The sequence below is a fragment of the Gordionus sp. m RMFG-2023 genome, chromosome 2 (assembly GCF_954871325.1).
Source record: "Gordionus sp. m RMFG-2023 chromosome 2, tfGorSpeb1-WG-v2, whole genome shotgun sequence".
NCBI lineage: Eukaryota > Metazoa > Nematomorpha > Gordioida > Chordodea > Parachordodidae > Gordionus > Gordionus sp. m RMFG-2023.
In genome coordinates this window covers 3,539,739-3,562,824 of record NC_088776.1, presented here as the reverse complement: position 1 = coordinate 3,562,824, position 23,086 = coordinate 3,539,739, and the positions used below count along the sequence as shown (strand labels likewise).

At 27.3% G+C, this 23,086-nt stretch overlaps 1 protein-coding gene across 1 annotated transcript; it reads right to left on the bottom strand.

Moving 5' to 3' along the window:
- Positions 1 to 212: 212 nt before the first annotated feature.
- LOC135923211 (nucleolar protein 58-like) lies at positions 213 to 22,436 on the bottom strand. Its single transcript, XM_065457846.1, has 15 exons — positions 22,381 to 22,436; positions 22,258 to 22,334; positions 22,163 to 22,215; positions 21,947 to 22,071; positions 21,636 to 21,772; positions 21,524 to 21,588; positions 18,899 to 19,033; positions 12,667 to 12,812; positions 12,291 to 12,417; positions 10,729 to 10,892; positions 6,336 to 6,476; positions 3,835 to 3,896; positions 1,662 to 1,825; positions 435 to 545; positions 213 to 374 (listed from the first exon to the last, which is right to left on the bottom strand). The coding sequence occupies exons 1-15, from the start codon at positions 22,423 to 22,425 to the stop codon at positions 328 to 330; spliced, it is 1,599 nt and encodes a 532-aa protein (XP_065313918.1). The 5' UTR covers positions 22,426 to 22,436; the 3' UTR covers positions 213 to 327.
- Positions 22,437 to 23,086: the final 650 nt, after the last annotated feature.

Sequence of the window (23,086 nt, the reverse complement as noted above, 5' to 3'; positions counted from 1 at the left end):
ATAATTTTTTTGAACTAAAGTGATAAGAAAGAAATAGTGCTGCTAATTTATTTCTCAACATTCCTTTTACTTGGGCATGGTATATAAAGATCTAATCTTATATTGTAATATTTTAAAAGTGAAGAATTAAAAGATCTAAATATATGATCGAAATAATTTTTCTTTATTAGGTAATAATCAATTAATTAATTACATGATTCAATTATGTACATAATCTAGTGTTTTTACAATATACATTATGCAAATTTCAATATAATAGAAGTTTTGAATAATTGTCTAATTGTCAATGCTTTTTCTTTTTCGATTTTTTTATTTTCGGTTGGTTACCTATTCTGTTGCGTCCTTGAATTTCTTTTTCTTCTTGTCCTTTTTATCTAGTCAAATTTTAAATAATATTTATTAAATAAACTAATATTAACATTAAATAATTTTACTTTTAACATCTGTTTCAGGTACATCTGTCCCATTGACATCGGTAGTAGAACTTTGCAATTCATCCAAGATATCCTTGACTTTCTTTTTACTCTTTTTACTTTCTTTCTTTGCTTTATAATAAATAATAAAATTTACTACTACTACATCAACGAATATATTTATTTCTATTATGATTTCCAGCTTTGCCTCAGGCAAAGGCAATTATGTATTTCTTAAACCAAATTAAAGCCCGGAAGCCCATATGACATTAATGCTAGATCTCTGCAGATATTAAATATAGAATCAAGCTGACCCCTTTAAAAAAATATCTTTATTTGTTATTTTATGATTAAGGATCTTTGATTTTTAATTATTTATTTTTCTTTAAGATGGGCACCTGAGTTATGGAATTTTATTATTTTTTTTTACAAAAGATAAAGAGAATTTTCAGGGAATAAAGATAATCCGCCTCGTAGAATTCTATTGCCAGAAAATCTTAAGAATTTTTATTTTATTTAAAAAATCGAAAATATATTATGAATTTTATATATTAAATATAACTATTTTGATATTCATACCAACATATCGTCGCCCGAGAATTAGGTTATTCTATATTCACTTTTTGTAAAAGTGATTTATTTAGATAAATAAATTTTTTTAAATAATACCATTCTTATTTACATTTAAAAAAAACTCAAACTCATTTTTTTTGTATTGCTCCTCTGTAAAATTATGAAAAGTGGAGATAGAATATTGTAATTCTCAGGCGAGGATATATATTGCTCAAAATAAAATGCATATGCATACATAAAAATTTTTAAGTCTTAGTAGAAATAAAAAAAAAATTTTTTGCACAGAAAATTTAGATTTTTTTAAATTACATTTGGCTGAAAGGTAAATGGTAAACAAATTAATATAAATATCGAATCGGTTTTGAGCGAATATTGGATCGGATCGATGTAAAATATGTGGATCGGCATAGCGCTAATAAATATTAACTTAGATAGAAGATTCATTCATTAAAATTCTTTAAAAAGTTTGAAGACCGCCATTGAAAAGCCATTTAAGCGAATGTCTTTCAATGGCCTCTATTACAGCCAATGATATTTACCACAGCTGATTAATATTTATTATAGCTGAATTTCAATGTAAGTATATTTTTTTAAATAAATGAACTAGGTCTAGGTTAGCAATTAATGTAATTTGTTGAACCAGACAAAATTCCCAACATTTCAAAAGATTAAAACCTTTAGCATAATCAATCTCGTGATCACTTTGATCAGATTTGGCCTTTTTAGCTGTTGCATTGATCGAAGAAAAGGAGGAATTGCTTTCAAGTTCTAGTTTTCTCTTATGTGCTGTGGTGGGCAGGGTTGAATCTAATCCGGCGTCGTAAGGTTGGAATTGTGGCCTTCGTTAAAGACATTTAAAAAGGTTTTTAAATTTGAAACAATAAACAATTATCTTCTCAATATATATAAGTGTAGGATGAAACCGAACTACTTAAAAAACTTGTTTGATCTAACCGAAACTTAAGCAGTTACCACTTTTCTTTTAATCATGGCAACAAAAAATAAATAAATTATAATAAATATTTTTTGGTGCAAGTTTAAAGGAGGAATTTAAGAAAATTATGATATTTTGACTAGTTGTAAATATAGTTCCAGAATGACGATTTATATACCACAAGGATAGGAATCTCTGAGTTTTTACATCATTTACCGAGAGATTTTTAAATTTTAAGAGTCTATTATGATGGGGAAATCTATTCCAGCATTAACCAATCCATCTTATTTTGATATCACATTTAACAAAGAAGCCACAAGTCTAGTCGACTACTTATAATTATCAAGGTTACAGTCAAATACTAATAAATAGGTTTTATAATAATGATAGTTAAATTTTATATGTATATATTTCGTTTATTTAAATTGCCCTATAAATTTTAGAAAATTGTCGCCACAAAACTTCGTATTTTTATTTTAAAATTATCATGAAAAATCTACACAAAAAAATTGATATATATTACGAATATTTCAAAAGTTCTAAGCTAAATGTTTGAATTTCTGAGTGAGGGTCTATTCATGTTGGAATACGTTTCTAGGTCAGATCGGATTTTTCAAAAATTAAAAGATCGCGAATCACAATGAAATACGTATCCCCCCCCCACGAATACGGAATATATTTACCGACGATTCTTGCAATTTAATATTTCATCAATCTGTAATAGTCATCAAAATAAGCTAGAGCCTAGGCCAAAATTTTCAAGTGATTGTCGTGTCATTAAGCCCTAGAGAATTAGTATTATTTTCTATTTTATTTACCAAGATTAATCTAAAAAATCGGCACTGAACCAGATTTCGGAGCGGCTTATCTTAAATTAAAAATTGATGCTTAGTCCACATATTGAAATACATTATCTTTTTCGGTAAAATCTTTTTAAATTTAAAATCACGCTAAACAAATGAGCGCCTATTATCTAACTCGAAATAATTTATTTAGCGCGTTTTTTAAAAAATTTTTACAGAAAAGGTATTCCCAGATCTGCCCCCATTAGTGAGAGACTCTCTCAACACTCATCGGAACCAGAAAATTAATTACAACTAGCCACTACTCGATCCCTCAATGCTCTTCCCATGCTCGCTCTTACTAAACAACTTCTACCTATCATTCTTACCCTGTTGGCTGAAGTGCACACTAGCCTAATAGTCCCTATCTCCATTGGCGCAGATTGCAAGAAGATTGATCCAGACGTTTCAACATGTGTAGAAATATTTCACCTAAGGTTGCAAGACTTCAGGTTGTCAGACACCTGTCCATAAATTTAATTTCTCTGCTAAATAATTATCAATTAGTGAGCTATTAACTAAACTTTATGTCATTTGCCTATAAGACCTAACAAATCCCCATAAGAGACTAGGGATGCGACTATCTACGCCTAACCCCTTTAATCGCTTTGCCATGTCCTTTAAGAGTGATGAGTAAGGATCACAAATATTATAAGTAGAGGGTAAAATCGGATTTAGAATCCTCCCAATACGTTTTAAAGGCATTTGAAAAATCTATTTTAATCAGGTCACCAGGGTTTGTATCCAGATACAACTGGATGCAGAGAGATCTCACACCCGCCTCTTATTTTGGCTCCCAATTGATTGTGGGATAGGTTATATGGTATGGTGAATAGTATTCTACTGAAGGTAATATCATTTGAGCTAATAAAAAAAATACACTCCCCTCATCCAACTAAATTAAGAGTAATAAGAACTTTCCAAAAAAAAAATGTAGAACCACAAATATCTTTAACAAAAATGTAACCCAATCAAAGGCCCCAGTAAAATACTGGCCAAGTTTACTCTATCAATTTAACGGTATAAGATTGAGAAAAGGGTTATTTAAATTGGCCTATAAAATGAATATTACTCTGTGATATCGAATTTTTGTTGAACGAAATTGGGCTTCTTCGATCCAGTCAAACCTTTATTCTAAAAATATATATATATATGTATACACGCGCGAATGCAAAATTATATATATTTTTATATTTAAAATTCCTATATGTAACTCACTATCATTTATTTTAAAATAAAAATAACGAATACAAAATTATTGAATAGCGTTAAAAAATAGGCACAGTTGCGAAGTATTCTCGTTTATGAATAAATAAACAAGAAAGAAAGAAGGCAAAATTCTAAAATGGTGTGCGCTAGAAGATATTAAGTCAAATATCCTTTTGTATATAAAATAAAATGCGGTTTAAATTTGCATCGGTTAATAAATTCACAGTAGACAAAAAAAAACTAGTAAAAAAAATATTAATTCTTAATAGTGAGCACAAATGCAGCGCTTCAAAACGCAAATAATACATTTTAAATGTATTCGTTTAAATTGTATAACATTTTTTTTGTTTTAATTTTAGACGTTTCATATTAAAAAAAATAAATAAAAAATTAACGATTCAATTTAAACATGCGTTTACGTTTTTTTATTTGCGTATTTAAAACGTTCAATTTGTGCGCACTATAAGTCTCAAAAAAAATTTGATAATTATTTTGTATTAGGGCTGTGCCGATATTAAATATCGGCGGATGAGTCGATATTAACCGTTTTATTAAAATGGTCGTATGACCGGATATTTTTTTTAAAAACCGTTCGTATATTATCATTGTTTTATAATTATACCTAATTGTATTGTACAATATTTATTATTTTATACATAATTTCCTATATTAAAATCAATGACATATAATAATAGTTAGACTGACGATGCATTCATTAAACGAAGAAAATAAAAACAGCTGGGTACGCCATTTTGATTACCTATATCATTATTGAAAATTCTAAACGAGAGGCCAATTTATTCCTATGTCTGACGAAAACTTTATTAAAGAATTGCTTTATCAATTTAATAGTCGTTTTTAACATGAGAATAATTACTATATGGGTTAACAAAATGGCGGCTCCAGCTGATTTGCATTCAACGACGCTTTCAAAAGCATTATTATGAATGCATCGTTAGTCTAGGTATTATTAAATGTCATTGAATAAAACATATGAATAAATGGACCCGAAATTAAATTCTATTTATTTTGTTTTACAAAATTATTAAATTTAATAACATAATGTTATGTTATATTCTATTATAATAATATAAATTATATATAATATAAATATATTTCATCATAATTTTCATCCATCATATGTTAAAAAATATAAGAACATAAAATCAAAATATGTTTAAAAAAAAGAGGATTTTTTAAAATTTAGTTAGGTTTTATTTGCAATAAAAGTAAAGGATTTAAAAAAATATTAACGAGTCATGTTAAGCCATAATCATTGTCCACATGTTTAATATGATGATTCACTTTTGTAAAATCAGAAAAAAAAGCATATTTGGTGGAAATTGTTATTTTTCGTATTTTATCGTTTTTTTTACTAAAAATGTAGTCAGCTATTTAGTAATAATTCGAACCATGCATGACACATCCTATACACTTAATTTAATATCCGTTATAGATATCAAATATCACCTTGGCCATGAGATACGGAAAATTTTAAAATCTTTATTTTGTTTCGCTCATAGTTTACAGTTATAGTTTACAAATTTCTTATTTTTTTATGATATTGGTTGAAGGATAGATGGTAAATAAAAATAAATCTAAATATTGGATATATCGTTATATAAGAATATAGGATCGGTGAAAGATTTGTGGATAGACACAGACCCTATTTTGTATATACTAAAAGTAGGCTTATTAGGGGGAACATGATTACAGTATAATAAGATGATATTCTGAAAGAATTTTCAGGAAGCAAATTCACATACTTACATCATATAACCATTTTGTCAAATTTATTAAAAATCAGAAGTAATTTTGATATCATATTTTAAAAGAAATAATCTTCGAGGTTACTGTCAAAAATAGCTGACAGGGAAATTTGATTAAGCTGGATACTATCGCACGGGTAATACTAAATATATTACACTGGGCTTATATTCCTTTTTATTTTTCTTTACGGTAAGCTCTTTTTATTTTTCTTTACGATAAGCTCTTTTTATTTTATTTTTCTTTTAAACAAACCTTTTTTACTGAAAAAAAATCAATCAAAAACAAAAATTTAAAACCCACAAATAATTATTTGTTATTTTTTTCTACGCTATTTATATACATATTAATAAATAAATATTATCTTTTTCTAAAAAAAAATAATATTTAAAAAAAATAATAACTATTACTATTTAACTAAATGACGGTAAAACGATACATGTTAAAATAGAAATAACTAATACTACATATAGATAATATAAACGAAATCCCTAGCTACGACAGTTACAAAGGTAAATTCAATACAACTTATATATCATTAAATACCCAATTAAGTGACATTTTTACAAAAATTCTAAATTCATTCTATAAAATAACCTGTTGTTGTTCGAGTTGCCTGAGTCTAACTTCAAGTTTTGCCTTATGTTCCAAACCGAGTTCCATGTTAACTGATACGTTTTCTCCAAGAGCATCATATCTGGTGGCTAGAGCAGCTTTGGCAGCCAACATCCTGGATATCTGATTTAAAAAATTAACTTTTTTAAAAAAATATTATTACAGTTTATTTCGCTTAAAAGACGATTAATAACAGTGTTAAAGGGCTCGATTTAAGCCGATTTAAAAAAACGGCTACCTCAAAAGGAAATATTTACGGCCTGCAGATTTTATTCATAGAAATTTCTAGGTTTAGGGAATATTTTTCTTGTTAAAATATTGAGTTATAAAAAAATATACTTTCCGTGATGAATATTATGTTAATGATATATAATACTAGCTGATTTTTAACTTATCAGCTGTCCTTAGGATATTTTCCAATCATTACTGACCTAGACAAGTACGTCTAATCCTACTTAGTTTGAGGTGGTTACTTTAATTAATTATATAAATATAAACAACCGGATCTGGCAGTGAACTCAAATGGGCTTGGAAAGAGCCCACGAAATGAAATGATAAAAAAATCTTTTTTTTCATATTTAAACCTTTAATGTTTGCAAAAAGTTAGAAAAAAATTTCAGGTATTCCCTTTGACATTTTAATCGATAATTGATCAAAAAAAATTTTTTTATATTTTTATATTTTGACCATAATAATGCATTAACAAACAATTTATTATTTTATATATTGGTATGAGATAAAATAAAACAGTTTTTATTTGCATGGAAACATAGTGCACATTGACATTTCTAGAATTTACATGTGTAACACCTTTACATAGTGGATTTTTGCACCTTTGACGATTATTCGTCCACTCTGGGAAATGTCCAATTTGATCCGTGGGAATATCAAGGTACGAAAGACGTATAGGCCCCCTTCATTTTTTATCTAAATGAAAATATAATACAATAATAAATAATCACCTTCTATAAGATTTTCGACCACAAAAGAAGGACGTCCCGCGTTTCATTTCTCTTTTAGCTTCAACTTGACACATTTTTGTGGCTACTTCTTGGCGAAATTCCGATAGAGAAAAAACAGAATTGTCATTCTCACCTTGAATACGCCAATATAATAACCAGGAATTTACAACTGCCATATCAAGACTCTTATATACCACTTTTTGGATCTGGTTGTAATATGGTATCTTCCAATATTGCTCTCTAACAAATCAACTCCTCCCATATGTTTGTTATATTGTTTGACAAGCATGGGACAAGCTAAATTTAGTCTTTTCATGGTTTTGCGGTCATATCGTTCAATATGACTCTGGGGTAATTTCCCGTACAATGTTGACAAAAAGGTTACCGTTTTATTATCTTTCCATACTAAGAAAGTTATATCTACCCCTTCAATATTTGCCATGTATTCAAAGGATGACCCTCTGATCTCTTTTTTCATTTCGATCTCTGTAGGAAGCTTACAATTTGGGATCCTATTTTTCCTTACAGTACCAAGACTGTATATACCTATAAATATACTTGAAAAATTAAATATATAATAGATTTATCAAATATATCAAAAGGTTTATTGAGGTGTAGTAATTATCAAAATATAACTTAAAATTTTGATAGGTATTATTCAGCTTAAACGTACAACAATATTGCTGGACGCTCCTAAATCTGGTTCTGTCGTTGGTCTTTTTTCAGAATCATTTTCCTGCCCAGAATATAGTTCAAAATCATAGGCTTATAAAAGTAGTCTCAAGTGTGAAACACTTTCGATAGGTTTCGCACAATTCCTAAAGAGGAATGCTTGATGAGCAAATTTGCTCAACCAAAGCTCGTATACATTTAAAACAATATATGCCAATGAAACCTCACAAATGGGGCTTTAAATTCTTCATTCTATGCGGTGTATCAGGATTTGCCTATGATGATTTTGAACTATATTCTGGGCAGGAAAATGATTCTGAAAAAAGACCAACAACAGAACCAGATTTAGGAGCGTCCAGCAATATTGTTGTACGTCTAAGCTGAACAATACCTATAAATCAAAATTTTAAGCTATATTTTGATAATTACTACACCTCAATAAACCTTTTGATATATTTGGCAAAAAGAGGCAAAATAAATCTATTATATATTTAATTTTTCAAGTATATTTATAGGTATATACAGTCTTGGTACTGTAAGGAGGAATAGGATCCCAAATTGTAAGCTTCCTACAAAGATCGAAATGAAAAAAGAGATCAGAGAGGGTCATCCTTTGAATACATGGCAAATATTGAAGGTGTAGACATAACTTCCTTAGTATGGAAAGATAATAAAACGGTAACCTTTTTGTCAACATTGTACGGGAAATTACCCCAGTCATATTGAACGATATGACCGCAAAACCAAGAAAAGACTAAATATAGCTTGTCCCATGCTTGTCAAACAATATAACAAACATATGGGAGGGGTTGATTTGTTAGACAGCAATATTGGAAGAGATACCATAATACAACCAGATCCAAAAAGTGGTATATAAGAGTCTTCCAACACCTTATTGATATGACAGTTGTAAATTCGTGGTTATTATATCGGTGTATTCAAGGTGAGAAAGACAAATCAGATAACAATTTTGTTTTTTCTCTATCGGAATTTCGCCAAGAAGTAGCCACAACAATGTGTCAAGTTGAAGCTAAAATAGAATTGAAACGCGGACGTCCTTCTTTTATGGTGATGATTTATTTATTATTGTATTATATTTTCATTTAGATAAAAAAAGAAGGGGGCCTACGTCTTTCGAACCATCCACAGATATTCGCACGGAAAATTGGACATTTCCCAGAGTGGACGAATAATCGTTAAAGGTGCAAAAATCCACTATGTAAAGGTGTTACACATGTAAAATGCTCGAAATGTCAATGTGCACTATGTTTCCATGCAAATAAAAACTGTTTTATTTTATTTCATACCAATATATAAAATACAATAAATTGTTTGTTAAATACAATTTGTGACTTATATGTAACATACATTATTATGGTCAAAATAAAAAAAAATGTTTTGATCAATTATCGATTAATATGTCAAAAGGAATACCTGAGATTTTTTTCTAACTTAAAAGCAAACATCATGTGGTAAAGGGTTAAAATGAAGAATGGATGGAATGCTTTCAAATTTAGTGATAATCATAGTCCTTTTTATAAGATCATTGCCAATTACATCTTTCCAATAGTCTCTTATGGACGGTAATTGGACAATCGACATGAGAATATTAATCCCAATGAATTTCCTTAACTCCATTATATAAATATTTATAGGTTTGTGAATATTTTTTATTGCTGCATATATTTACCACCCAAAATATTTTAAAAATTAATCAGCCCTGTTTTTTATACAAAATCTGCGACAGCTCCAACTGACGATTCATTCATTAAAATGTATTTCTAAGCGTCGTAAAAAGCAAATCAGCTGGACCCGCCATTTTGGTAACACATATAATAATTATTCTCATGTTAAAAAACTGCTATTAAATTAATAACTTGCTTCCTTATTATCTCGATGATCCGGTAATTCTTTAATAAAGTTTGCATCAGATATAGGAATAAATTAGGCTCTCGTTTTAAAATTAATATGGCGTCTCCATCTGATTTGCATTGATGTACACTTTTAATGAATGTCAGTCTAGGTTATATATGTCATTGGACAGCTCATAAAATAAATAAATGTAAAGTATATCAGTGAACCTTACAACTCAAGCCCAGTATTCGGGATAATTTGTTCAAGATTTTTTTTTACATATTTGAAGTGCAAATTCATGATTTCTCTTAATATATATATTTTTAAAAAAATTATGGGACAGGCCAAATAATTTGAATGTGCGAGCAAATTGAGCATTTCAAATGCTGCGTTGCAATAATGCCTCTCAAATGACCTCCTGCAAATTGGTAAAATTATCGTTTGTCATTAGCAACCATATAAAAAATATAAAAAAGAGGTTTGCCTTTTCAAAATGTAACATAAATAACTTACTTATATAACCTAAAAAGGAATATTTAATTAAAGAAATAAGAAGGCAGACGATAATATAATATTCAAAGACAAATCCGATATTTTTAGAATTTATTTAAAATTTTGATAAAAAGGCAACCTCGATTTAAACAAGAGATGTGTTACGTTTTTTTTATCAAAAATTTAAGACAAAACGTAAACGTTCAATTTGCGTGTATTAGATTACCATGTAAATATTTTTTGGCCTTCCAAATGATATTATGTTTTTATATAATAATGATATTTTTCTACAAATATATTAATTTTGTTAAATAAATATTCTCGAAGTGAAAACTTAAGCCAGATTTATTATTGATAAAAAAAAATGGGTAAGAAATAGAAATTTATTACGAAACCTTTCCTTTGTTTTTTTGTGTAGCCTGGCCTACGAGAGTTGCGTGATATAATAGACCATATTTCGGAGTATTGTGCCTAGTTTTGAGGGCTCTGAACATGGCCTTTTCGGAACCCAGGATCTGAACCGTAGAAGCGGGACATTTAGCAAGATTCATCAGGGAACCTTATCATGTATTTAAAAATATTATTCTAATTAAATTATAATTCTTAAAAAAAAATTCTATAATATCACAATTGGGAAGGGGGGGGGGGGATCTGATAAAAAAATGTAGAGCTAGATTGGCAGAGCTTCATTCTTAATTGTATTCATAGTGGGACGTATATGATTTAACAGCTGTTCAATTTTTTTAAATTGTAGTAATATTATATATCATCTGTTTGTCTTTGCACATTTTTTTTGCGGTTATAAATCGAATATTTAATTTCTTCTTGAAATAATAAGTTTTTAATATATCCAATTAACTTTTACCGAAAAGGATATATATATATATATATTTATAAATTATGATAAAAATTATTATTTTAACGCCACTTAAATAAATATCTTTAATTTTTGCCTATCTTAATCCTCCAAATCCCTACAAAAATGTGTTTACAAGATCAATTTTCTTTAAAAAAAAATCAAATTCTTAGTTTATATCATGAATAAAATTAATATTAATAAAGGAAAAGGGATCTCATAAACAGATTTTAAAAATAGACCAGTTGTTAAATCGTGGGGGATAGGATCCCACTATAAATGAATCCTTAAGATTATTTTTCCGGATGGGGCTAAATGAAGTCTAGTATATATATAAATTAAAAACGAATGCCAATTTGACGTAAGCAGAGAAAATACCTATAAAAAAAGGTTGCTATATCTTTTTGTCATATTTTTTTTACAACTAAGATTCTGCCCCAAGTAAAAATATAAATTAATAAACTTTCGTAACTTTAAACAGAAAAAAAAGCGAAATAAGCTCTTTTTTTTAATGCAAAAATAAAATTGTAGCCTAAATCATTTTTTTGTCGAATTTAAAGAAAATTATTAACTTTTTATTAGCTTAAATTATTTTTATAATTTTTCAAATTATTACAAGAAATGGACAATTCTGTTAATCTTAGACCAGCAGTTACCATTTGCGAGGCCTGGATTTTTTGTCCCAGGAAGGGTTTTATATTTTTAAAAATATATTTTATTTATTTTTAATTTTTATAGCTAATAATAGCAATCTAAAATATTAGGTTTTACAATGGCCCAGGCGTGAACCCAGGTTAGGCCTGCAGGTCTCTGATATTAATCAAAATGGGAAAATAGAGAAAGTAATAAGAATAATTTGGTAGAATTTATAAATTTCAAAATTTACAAAACTTATTTTATTTTAATGGAATATTTTGGGCATGTTTTACATTTATTTTAAAATAAAGTTTTGAAATTTTTAAGATTTTTTAAAATATATTTAGGACATAGCTCAAAGAAAATATCCTCCATCCTTTTCTTCAACAAATTTACTAAAACATGATTTATTTTTTTAAAAAAAAAAGATCTCACGAAGAGATTGGAAAGAAAAAAAATGGATACCGGCATGAGCAATAAGACGGGAGGCAACCAATTCGCCGACAAGTATAGATAAGTTCGGAGCAATCGCCATGACTCGATTTTTGAGGTAATCGAACAGCTGTGATCTGTAATCGTACATTTCTAGGATCTAGGGGAGAGATAATTTAAATCGAAGTTATATAATACAAAATGAATAGTTGTAGAAGAAGAAAAGGAGGCAAAATGGAATCCAAAATAATTATTGGTGGATGGTAGGGAAGGTGAAACAAACTCTTGAACCGGTGGTTCATACCGGATTTTCTTTAACTACGCTAATAATTAAATTCGAATTTGTGTAGATTAAAAAAAATAGATAAAATAATCGGAATCTGAATATATATATAATTTTTTTTAAAACTTGTTCACACATAAATCCAATGTTGAGTATATCGTCCAAAGATATTTCCGTTCCCATGGATATTTGTGCAGCCACTTTGATTTGCTCCTCCACATCTTCCGAAACGATTTCGGATAAATCAGTGTTCGGAGCATTCGTTCTCATCCCTTTAAAAACCATAATTTATAAAAAAAAAAATTTAAGAGATACCAAAGTGTAGCGTTGTTAAACGCCTCGATTTTTTTAAAAAACGACTAACCCGATATTTCAGCCAAAAAAAAATACTTACACAAGCCTGGAGATTTTACTCATTGATGGCAGATGGGTTTGTATGTCTATCAGAGTTGTTAAAGTATCTAGATCCTGTATCTAGATATAAAAATGTGATATCTGTATCTAGATAGATTTTTGATTAAAATATCTGTATCTAGATATTATTTTAGACGATGTATCTGTATCTAGATCCATTTAAAAAGTATCATTTAACAACTCTAATGTCTATTAACGAAATCTCTAAACATGCGTTTAACAACATCAAGCCAGTATTTAGGGGGAAATTTTTTTAAGGGGGGGAATCAAATTTGATCCCGAAAAATAATGAGATTGTTTGACGGAATAATAAACATGACTTTAATAAGATTCAGTAAACCTATAGTTTAGGAATATGCCTAAAATCATATCCTTGTTCACCTTGATTATTGGGGTTGTAGACAAAACACATGAATATAAAAATAAAATTAATATACCTCATGTACAAGTTATTACAATAACCAAGGTAAACAAGGAGAAAAGTGCATCAAAGTTTACTAAAACATGTTCCCACTCTTATAAGAAGTACCCTTAACACTGAAGGGTAGGAGATATACCCTAATACTAATGTATTTCGAAATTTTTTTAATTGGGTATTATATTTTGGTCATGTTTTTTTAAAAAATATATATTTAATGTAAAAATTTCAAAAAGCATTTGCTAATCATATTTTTTGATATTCCAGACAACAGACTATTTATATTTAATATATATAATTATTTTATTCTTTCAAGCCCAGTTTTTTTGTATATCAATTAGATATAACTTAAAATACTTGACAAAAAGAATGCCTCTGTTAGTGATGTTAAATGGCTTAATTCGAGCCGATTTATAAAAAACGAACTGAATATTATATCCAGAAATATTACGCGAGCTTGAAAATTTTGCCTATTTATAAGCACAAAGGTACTGACATCTAGTGTTGTTAAAAAGCCGAGTTTTATCGCGACCTCGAGGTCGTAGCCAAAAAATTTGCTCAGGCTCAACAGGAGTTGGCTCAAGCCTAAATTTATTTATTTGTGATTAGTGTTGTTAAACGGCTGATCCAAACCCGCTTCTTGGCTTACTAGTGTTGTTAAACGGCTGAGCCAAGCCGGCTTCATGGCTGCCATGCCGGCTTATCCCTAAACTCAGTCAAATTTTGAATCGAAAATTTGACTCAAGAGTTGACTCAAGCCTACTTTTAAGCCAGTAATTAATTTATTTGTGATTAGTGTTGTTAAACGGTTGACCCAAGCTGGCTTCTTGGCTTATTAGTGTTGTTAAACGGTTTAGCCATAATTTGAAGCCTTTCATTGATTTTAAATCAGTGATGTAATAATATAGTAAGGTATTGAATGTTTTTCCTAGGACCCTTGCAATTTATTTTACTATCTCTCAGCCAATATTATCTTTAGAAATAAAATATTATGTAAAAAAAAAATAATAGCATAATTGAGGATTTTATATAGAAAACTGTTTTAATAAACAAATTTTCTTTTATATATAAAATATCAAACTGAATAAATTTTATTTTGATATTTTACACTCATCTTACATGATTAAAATAAAAAATTTATTTAAAAATCTTGGTATATTAAGCTTTTTAGACCATGTATCTATCTAGATAAATATGAAAAGTATCATAACAACTCTGGTGTATCAGGATATATAGGTTGTAATTTACTTTATTATTAGCATTTATTTTTTTTAAAGTTATTAAATGAATATTATGAAGATAAAATTGCATGAAGGTTAATTTTTATAATGAAATATTATATTTTTAATAGTATCATAAGATTTTAATAAAAACCGAATTAATGATTAAACATATATTCAATTAATTCCCATTAATTGGCCCTACTTTGTTTGAGAATGTTGATAAATTCCTCAACATCTATAAAAAATTTTAACAATTGTTTGATTAATAACCTTTCATTTCATTACAATAAAAAATACCCAATTATTCTCTTATATAAGGTAATTATAATATACAACATTAATACAAATAGTGTATTTTTTTCCCCCTATGTATGCGCAGGCGCACCCTACCTAAGTAATAATTACACAAATTTATACAAAATTAATTAACATTTTTTATAAAATAATCATTCGTTAAATAAAATTCTTTATAAAAAATTCTCTATAAAATCATTCTCTGTAAAATAAATCTCTATAAACGACATTCTCTATAATTGTTTTCTCTGTAATGGTTTCTCTCTAATTACGCGATACCAAAAATATATTTATTTGTTAAATTTTATATAACAGCATATAAAATTTTCACCAGATTAATCCATTCTCCCCTACCAATTTTTGTTTTTTTGCAAAGTCTGCACTGATTCTTTTTACTTTTTATTTATTATAATTTGTTTTTTTATAGCATTTTTATCTTATATTTTCAATTATTATTTTATAAATGAAAAAAATAAATTAAAAATACAATTACAAATAAAAAGAAATTATTATTATTTAAAAAAATAAATTTTATAATGGATTCAACAACAAGTTCCTATTTTTTTTTTATCGTTGAATGTAATTTTTTTAAATTATTATTTAATATTATTTATGCTTATGCAAGGCCATAAATAAAAAAGGCAAAGTTACATACATCCTATTTTTTAATATTTTTTGTACATATTTTATTTTTTAGGTATGAATAGAAATTAAAATATAAATAATTTTTTTCTTTTAAATGTCCTTTATTGACTCAACATTTTATTTCTTTATTTTTTAATAGAATTTGATGTAAATATTTATTAAACATTAAGGTGGTTTTTATTAATATTATTTAAAATTGTTTATAATATTTAACCTTAATTAGGAAGGTTCAGTGATTGCCCTTGGATTGTACTGGCTATTGGAATATCACCTATTTTAAAATTTGTGCTTAGATAATGGTATTATAATATGTTGTACCTAAAATGACAATATTTATTTAAGATTGTTTATAATATTTAACCTTGATTTGAAATGTTAAGTGAAGGTGCCTTCTATTTAATATTGAGTTTTTTGTTTAAAAATTATGGGATAAAATATTTATACCTTGAAAATTTGAATTGAGTTGTCTAAGATAATATTAGATGATAAAAGTAAAACATCTAAAAATATAATAATATATATTTGTAATTAAATTTAAATACTTTGGATTGGTTTACAGGTCTCTGCATGACTTTTAGTTACTATAAAGTCACAATTTATGCTGAGTTTTGCTCTGCTGCCACATTTTTTGTTGCGGCAATAGTAATATATGGCACTTTTACCAGATTTATGTAGTAAATATTGATATCCCAAATATTCTATGTAATTTTTATTTTTGTTTGTTTTCTAAAAAAAATAATTTTATATGTAAATTATAATAAACATACTTTGATTTCTAATTTCCTAAGCTTAAGTAATTTATCATGTTTTCTGCGACGGTTTGAATCTTCATAGTATTGTTGGCCATCTTTGGTAATCTTTTTGATAATCAAAATGGGTGTCTACCTATTTTTTAGCGCTTTTTGGTTTCGCGATATAAAACGGATACGATTACTTAAGCTTAGGAAATTAGAAATGAAAGTATGTTTAATATAATTTACATATAAAATTTTTTTTTTAGAAAACAAACAAAAATAAAAATTACATAGAATATTTGGGATATCAATATTTACTACATAAATCTGGTAAAAGTGCCATATATTACTATTGCCGCAACAAAAAATGCGGCGGCAGAGCAAAACTCAGCATAAATTGTGACTTTAGTATAACTAAAAGTCATGCAGAGACCTGTAAACCAATCCAAAGTATTTAAATTTAATTACAAATATATATTATTATATTTTTAGATGTTTTACCTTTATCATCTAATATTATCTTAGAACAACTCAATTCAAATTTTCAAGGTATAAATATTTTATCCCATAATTTTTAAACAAAAAACTCCATATTAAATAGATGATCCATTACCAACTACTTCTCAAGCACCTTCACTTAACATTCCAAATCAAGGTTAAATATTATAAACAATCTTAAATAAATATTGTCATTTTAGGTACAACATATTATAATACCATTATCTAAGCACAAATTTTAAAATAGGTGATACTCCAAGTCTTTACACTTCTCCCCTTTGCTCATATATTTCCACATGTTATCCTGATTTTCATAGTAACATTTTTATAACAGGTAAACTAATTATATAAAATATAAACTAATTATATAAAATATAGATTCTCCCAACATTAATGATTCATATACATCTCAACTTAATTCAGAAGTGAGTATTACAAAATTCTTTTAGATGAAAATATCTATATCATATTTATTTATAGGTGAATATTATTTAGAAAGCATGATTAATTATGGGATTGCAGAATCTCTTGTAGATTATCATGAAAATAAACGTATTTTTGGTAAATTACTATATAAGCATCTTTAAATTTTTTTTTATATATTAGAGGAGCCAACTTTTATTGATAGTCAAAAGGGCAAAACATTGCTCTTTTTTGAAAATTTTCTTTACAGATACAATGGCACATATAGGTATACAACCTATTTGCCTAAAATCCAATTGTAAAGTTACATGTAAATATATTGAGCGATACACAGTATCCAAAATTCATGAGCATGAGAATCATGCAATATTATTCCGCAAATTAAAGACTTTACAAACACTAAAAGTAACTGTTCAACAAAATCCATTAGATACAAGGATGAATATCTATCTTAATGCGTTGAATCAACAATGTGCTGAAGATCTTGATATATATAATTATCCTGGAGCCCTTCCACCATTTGTTTCAGTTAAAAACACGATTTATCGTGTTTTAAAACAAACTCGGTCAAATATTCCCAATAGCAATGATGCTATTCTATTAACCACTGATCTCGTAACAACATTCAGTGGTCATAATTTTTTAATAAAAAACAATGATAATAAACTCATTGTATTTGGATGTGCAACATTAATCAATTTATCCTCATATTCTAAATTTATTTATCATGTCCACGTTTATTTACCCAATTATATACAATTCATATATTGTATAATCAAACTATGATCCCCATTATATATACACTTCTTCCAGATAAAATGAAGGAGACATATATTGAACTCTTTCAAATTATTGAATGTACCACATTAAATGGTATCCATTTTTTGCCAGACATGGCACTAACAGATTTTGAAGCAGGTGCGATATCAGCTCCGAATATTTTAGTAAAGGGTAATGTTTAAATTGTATATAGTCACAATATAATTTATTTCTAGGCTGCTTCTTTCACTTTACACAAGCTGTTTGGCGTAAAGTACAACATTTAGGCTTGGTAAAGCAATATAGAGAAGAGTCCTCTGTATACACTATTGTTCGAAGGATGAGCGTACTTCCTCTATGCAAAAGAGAAGACATTGAAGTTGTACGTGATTCTTGTGTAGATTTGGCTGGTAATGACCCATTAATATTAAGCTTTTTAATATATATGGATACAACTTGGATAAATTCTGATGCAATGTTTCATCATCAAATTTGAACAAGGTAATTATGTTATAATTTTTGAGTCTGAGTCAAATTTTCGATTCAAAATTTGACTGAGTTTAGGGATAAGCCGGCATGGCAGCCAAGAAGCCGGCTTGGCTCAGCCGTTTAACAACACTAGTAAGCCAAGAAGCGGGTTTGGATCAGCCGTTTAACAACACTAATCCCAAATAAATAAATTTTGGCTTGAGCTAACAGCTTGAGCCAACTCCTGAGCCGACTCGAGCAAGCCAAGTCAGCCAGCTCGAGTCTAATTATCGGCTCAAAAACTGGCTAAGTTTAGGGCAGAGCCGGCTTGACTCAGTTTTTTAACAACACTACTGACATCTATTAGCAAAATCTCGAGGTTTAATCAATATTTTTCTAGATAAAATATTGGGTTAGCTGTTCTTAAAAATAGGTTCAAATCGAGCCGTTTAACATTAGCCTTAATATTGATTATAATTTACCCAGCATTTTGACCACTTTAGCATACATCGTGTGATCCGAAACAATTTTGCCGAGTTCGGGAAAGTGCCACCCATACCACTCTCTACATCTCATTATATAATTATTCAGTTCCTTGTCCATGTCATCTAGTAAAGCTTTAATTATTTAAGAGAAAATAAAGAAGTAAAATCTGATTTCAGAAAAATATCATTTATAAATTCTATCTTGAAGCATCATTTATATTAAATCAAAAATATTTTATTGATTTTAATAAAATCATCAATAAATTTAGACATGACAAAATATTGAAATTCTTTAAAATATATATATATAACAGAGATTTGCAGGCCCAACCCAGGCCATATTTTAATTTTTTAAAATATATATGGGCCGAGCTGGGAAATTTTTTTAAAAAAAATCTGGGCTGTGCAAATGGCACTTCTGCAGATCTCGGATATATATTAGATACTATTCAAAAGTTAAGTAGTTTGCCAAAAAAAAATTACTTTGCAAGTCAGATATTTAAAAAAAAACATGTTAGAAATAATATGCAAATTTTATAGAAAATTGAATTAAATTACGTGGAAAAAAAAAATAATATTTACAAACCCAATTTAAAAAAACTTTTGATTGCTTGGCCTACAAAAATACAAATTGAATTACACTATTTGTATGCAATTTGAATAATGAAATATTTTGATATTTAGTATGGATAAATTAATTGAATTCCTTAATTATATTCATATCAATTGTGTAATAAAGGAACATGGAATATATTGTGTTGTAACATAATATTTTAACTTTAAATTATTACCACACATTCGTAAATATTATAAAGCATATTTGGCAAACATGTAAATTTGTATGCTTACAAATAATAATTTTTTTCCTATCATTTATAATTATTTAAAATAATTTCCCCATAAAAATTTTTTTCCTTTCATCATCATTATTTCCCGTGGAGCACTTTATTCATAAGAATAATGATAAGTCAAAACACAAGTTTCTTTTTCACACTTAAACACTCCAGTTCATGATTGGAGATATACTAGGAAACCCCACCAGAAGAAAGGGCAAATCCTTCTAAATCTCTTTGTATTATTTGCAAGTTTGGTCCATAGAGGTATATGTTAACAAAATCTAAAGACACTGCAAAAATTGGTAATATCAAGCATAATGCTGCCATGAATGCAATTTTTATAAATAAATTTTATTTACAAAGAACATACTTGTATTCAATGTTTTGTGATTATTTACAATAGAAATTGTTTAAACACTCATTTGGTTCTAAAATTATTTAAGATTTTATATTGCATACTTTTTAGGTAATATTAGTAGAGATCTGCAAAGTTAGGCCCGGCCCGTACCCAGTTCGAGTCTGGCCCGAACAAGCTTTGGGCCAGACTATGGCCTAATTCTATTTAAAATAATCGGGTTTGGGCCAGGCCAATAATATTTTTTTAAAAAATTTCGAGCCAGGTCAGGTCGGATCTTGGAAATTTTATTAAATATATCTAAATTTAACAATTTATATTGAATTTTTTTATGTAAAATAAAAAATTTTTAATTTAATTTATTGAAACTAAACTCTATATAACATGTCTTTTATTTTAAATAATTATAAAAATTAATTTCTATATTTAAATAAATTCTGGCATGGCCAGGCCCATAAATTTACTTAAAATAAATTTCAAGATTGGGCCGGCAAAACTTTTTTAAAAAAAAATCAGGCCGGGCTTGAAAAATTAGGCGCGATGCAGATCACTAAATATTAGTATTAAAGTAACTTGTTCAAGATTAAAAGTGCAGGATTCAAATATTAGTACTAGATGAAATGGTGCGAAGGGGAGAAGATGAGCCAATGAAAATTTTTTTTTTAATTTATTGTGATTTATATAATAGAATGAGTGTTTTATCTAACATGTTCTAAGGTTTGGCTTGTCAAAACATTCTAGAACAAATGAATTAATATCAAATACTATGTCATTTTTAAATTTTGAAGCTAGCCGCATAGTGAACCCAGAAATATTTAAAAGTAATGCATATTCTGACACATTATCATTACATTTCTCAAAAAGTTTAAATAATATTCAAAAGGTATTTGCAGTCAAATGTCAAGCAATTTGTAAGTTATGATCCCTTCTCTAACACACCATGCTTAATCATAACCAATATCCTGGAATGAGATTAAACCAACTACATTTCAAAAATATTCCTGGTTCCATGGCTTATACATAATTGGTCCCTGTTAAGTCAGTGTCCTAATTATAAATCCATATTTGTTCTGATGAGAATATTAAATTTGCATATTTTTTGAGTAATAAAATTAATTTTTTATATCAATTTCATTCACTTTTAATAAAAAATTATCGAAATCTTAATTTCTTAGATTTTTTGGAGTATGTCTAAAAATTAAAAATAAATAATATAAGATTTGCAATCTAATTTTTAAATAGTTAGACATTTATAAAAGGTACTTTTATTTAGCATTTATTGAAATTTATAAACAAATAATAAATTAATTAAGGTAATCTTTTGAACATATTAATTTAATCATCTTTGACCTGATTTTTTTATTGACAAACTAGTTAATTTTAGCAATATATACAAACATAGCTTAAATGTAAACAAAATTAATAGCTTACATATGGTTTGAATTATCATTGTATCAACTTTGTCTGGACTAAATTTGAGTTTGTATCGTGATAAACTATTTTGTAATAATAATATAATTCAGTATTAATTTAAAAAATATACCTATGAGCTAGACCTAAAGACATATCTAAAAGTTCTTTTGCTGGAATGTTAGGTATCAATGAGTCTATTTGATTTCGAATACCTCTCATCAAATCCATGATTTTTGAGTTATGCACACAGTTAATTTGAAATTTTTCCTGATAAGTTATAAAAAAATATATGCTTATTATATTAAAGATACAAATAATAAAAAAAATGGGCAAATAAAATAAAACCTATTTTATATAAAAGATATTAATATTTAAAAATGTGTCAATAAAAGTTATTATAATTAGAACTATTTGATGTTTTTAAATATGATAATATTATACCTTTATCAAATTGCCTAATTTGGCATCAGCAACTGCTATCTCTTCATGCAAAGATTGAGGAATTATTTTTTTCAAAAATTTTCTCAAAACTTTTCCCATTTTCCCTTCAATCAACGCAGAAACCGCTATATAAAAATTTACATTTATTATATAAATAAAATTATATCAGTATAATCTAAATCAGCATTGGGAAAATAATTCATCATATAAATTTACCATCTAGGGCCTCAGTTGTATCCCCAAATTTGTGAAAATGCTTTAATTTTAAACTAAATAAATTTTTTCAATCATATTGTTTAAAATATAGTTACATTTTCCCAGCATTTTCAGAATCCTGGAATTCAGCAAGTATATTATCAACCATTGATAGTTTTTTTTCATCTAAAACCTAATATTAAATTTAGATACATGAGACATAAAGTATATTTATGTACTTTAAATAGGGCAAATCCTGCAGCAGTTTCAAATAAAACAAGCATGGTAAAATTTAAAAAAATCAAACCTTTTTACTTGTTTAAACTCGGATAATTACTTGGACCATTAAAAATTAAAATCTATGATATATTCCCATCAAATAATTGCAAGATTTATGAATTTATATTTACGCATTCAATAAATATTTTAACTATTTATAAGTATCTTTTAACAATTTAAATTTGGTGTATATCATGAAATAATTCAAATTAAAAAATTAGTCATACTTAGTTATAATAAAAGGATTTCAGATTAAAATCTAGTAGGTTTAGTCAAGACAATGTTATGGGAAGAAATTTAATATTGGGTTAGGATAATTAAATTATAAATATCAAATTTTTTATTATATTTAAAATAATTTCATCACACCCAATTAAATATAATGCATCCTTATTCAAAATTTATATGGACTCTCGTTTAAAGGTTAAAACCTCATAAGGACAAATTTATTTAACGAATATATATCCTAGAGAACTTGTGGCTTTTATCAATAATGTCATTATAATATTTTAAAGTATTTTCTATTATTCTAATTTTACTATTCGTTTATCTTTTCTAAAATATATTGCAGCGTAACTAGATTATTAACTTGAATTTTAATATTTTAGTATATTTAACAAATATCATTTTAGTTATATTATTTTATAAGTTATATCATAACAATTT

Bases quoted from the DNA above. Each gene is read 5' to 3' on its own strand.
- LOC135923211 (XM_065457846.1), bottom strand. From the start codon at position 22,425: ATGCTTGTTTTATTTGAAACTGCTGCAGGATTTGCCCTATTTAAA. The intron at 22,335-22,380 runs GTACATAAATAT...ATTTAATATTAG, and splicing joins CAGGATTTGCCCTATTTAAA to GTTTTAGATGAAAAAAAACT. The intron at 546-1,661 runs GTTTTAATCTTT...TTTATTATAAAG, and splicing joins CGAGATTGATTATGCTAAAG to CAAAGAAAGAAAGTAAAAAG.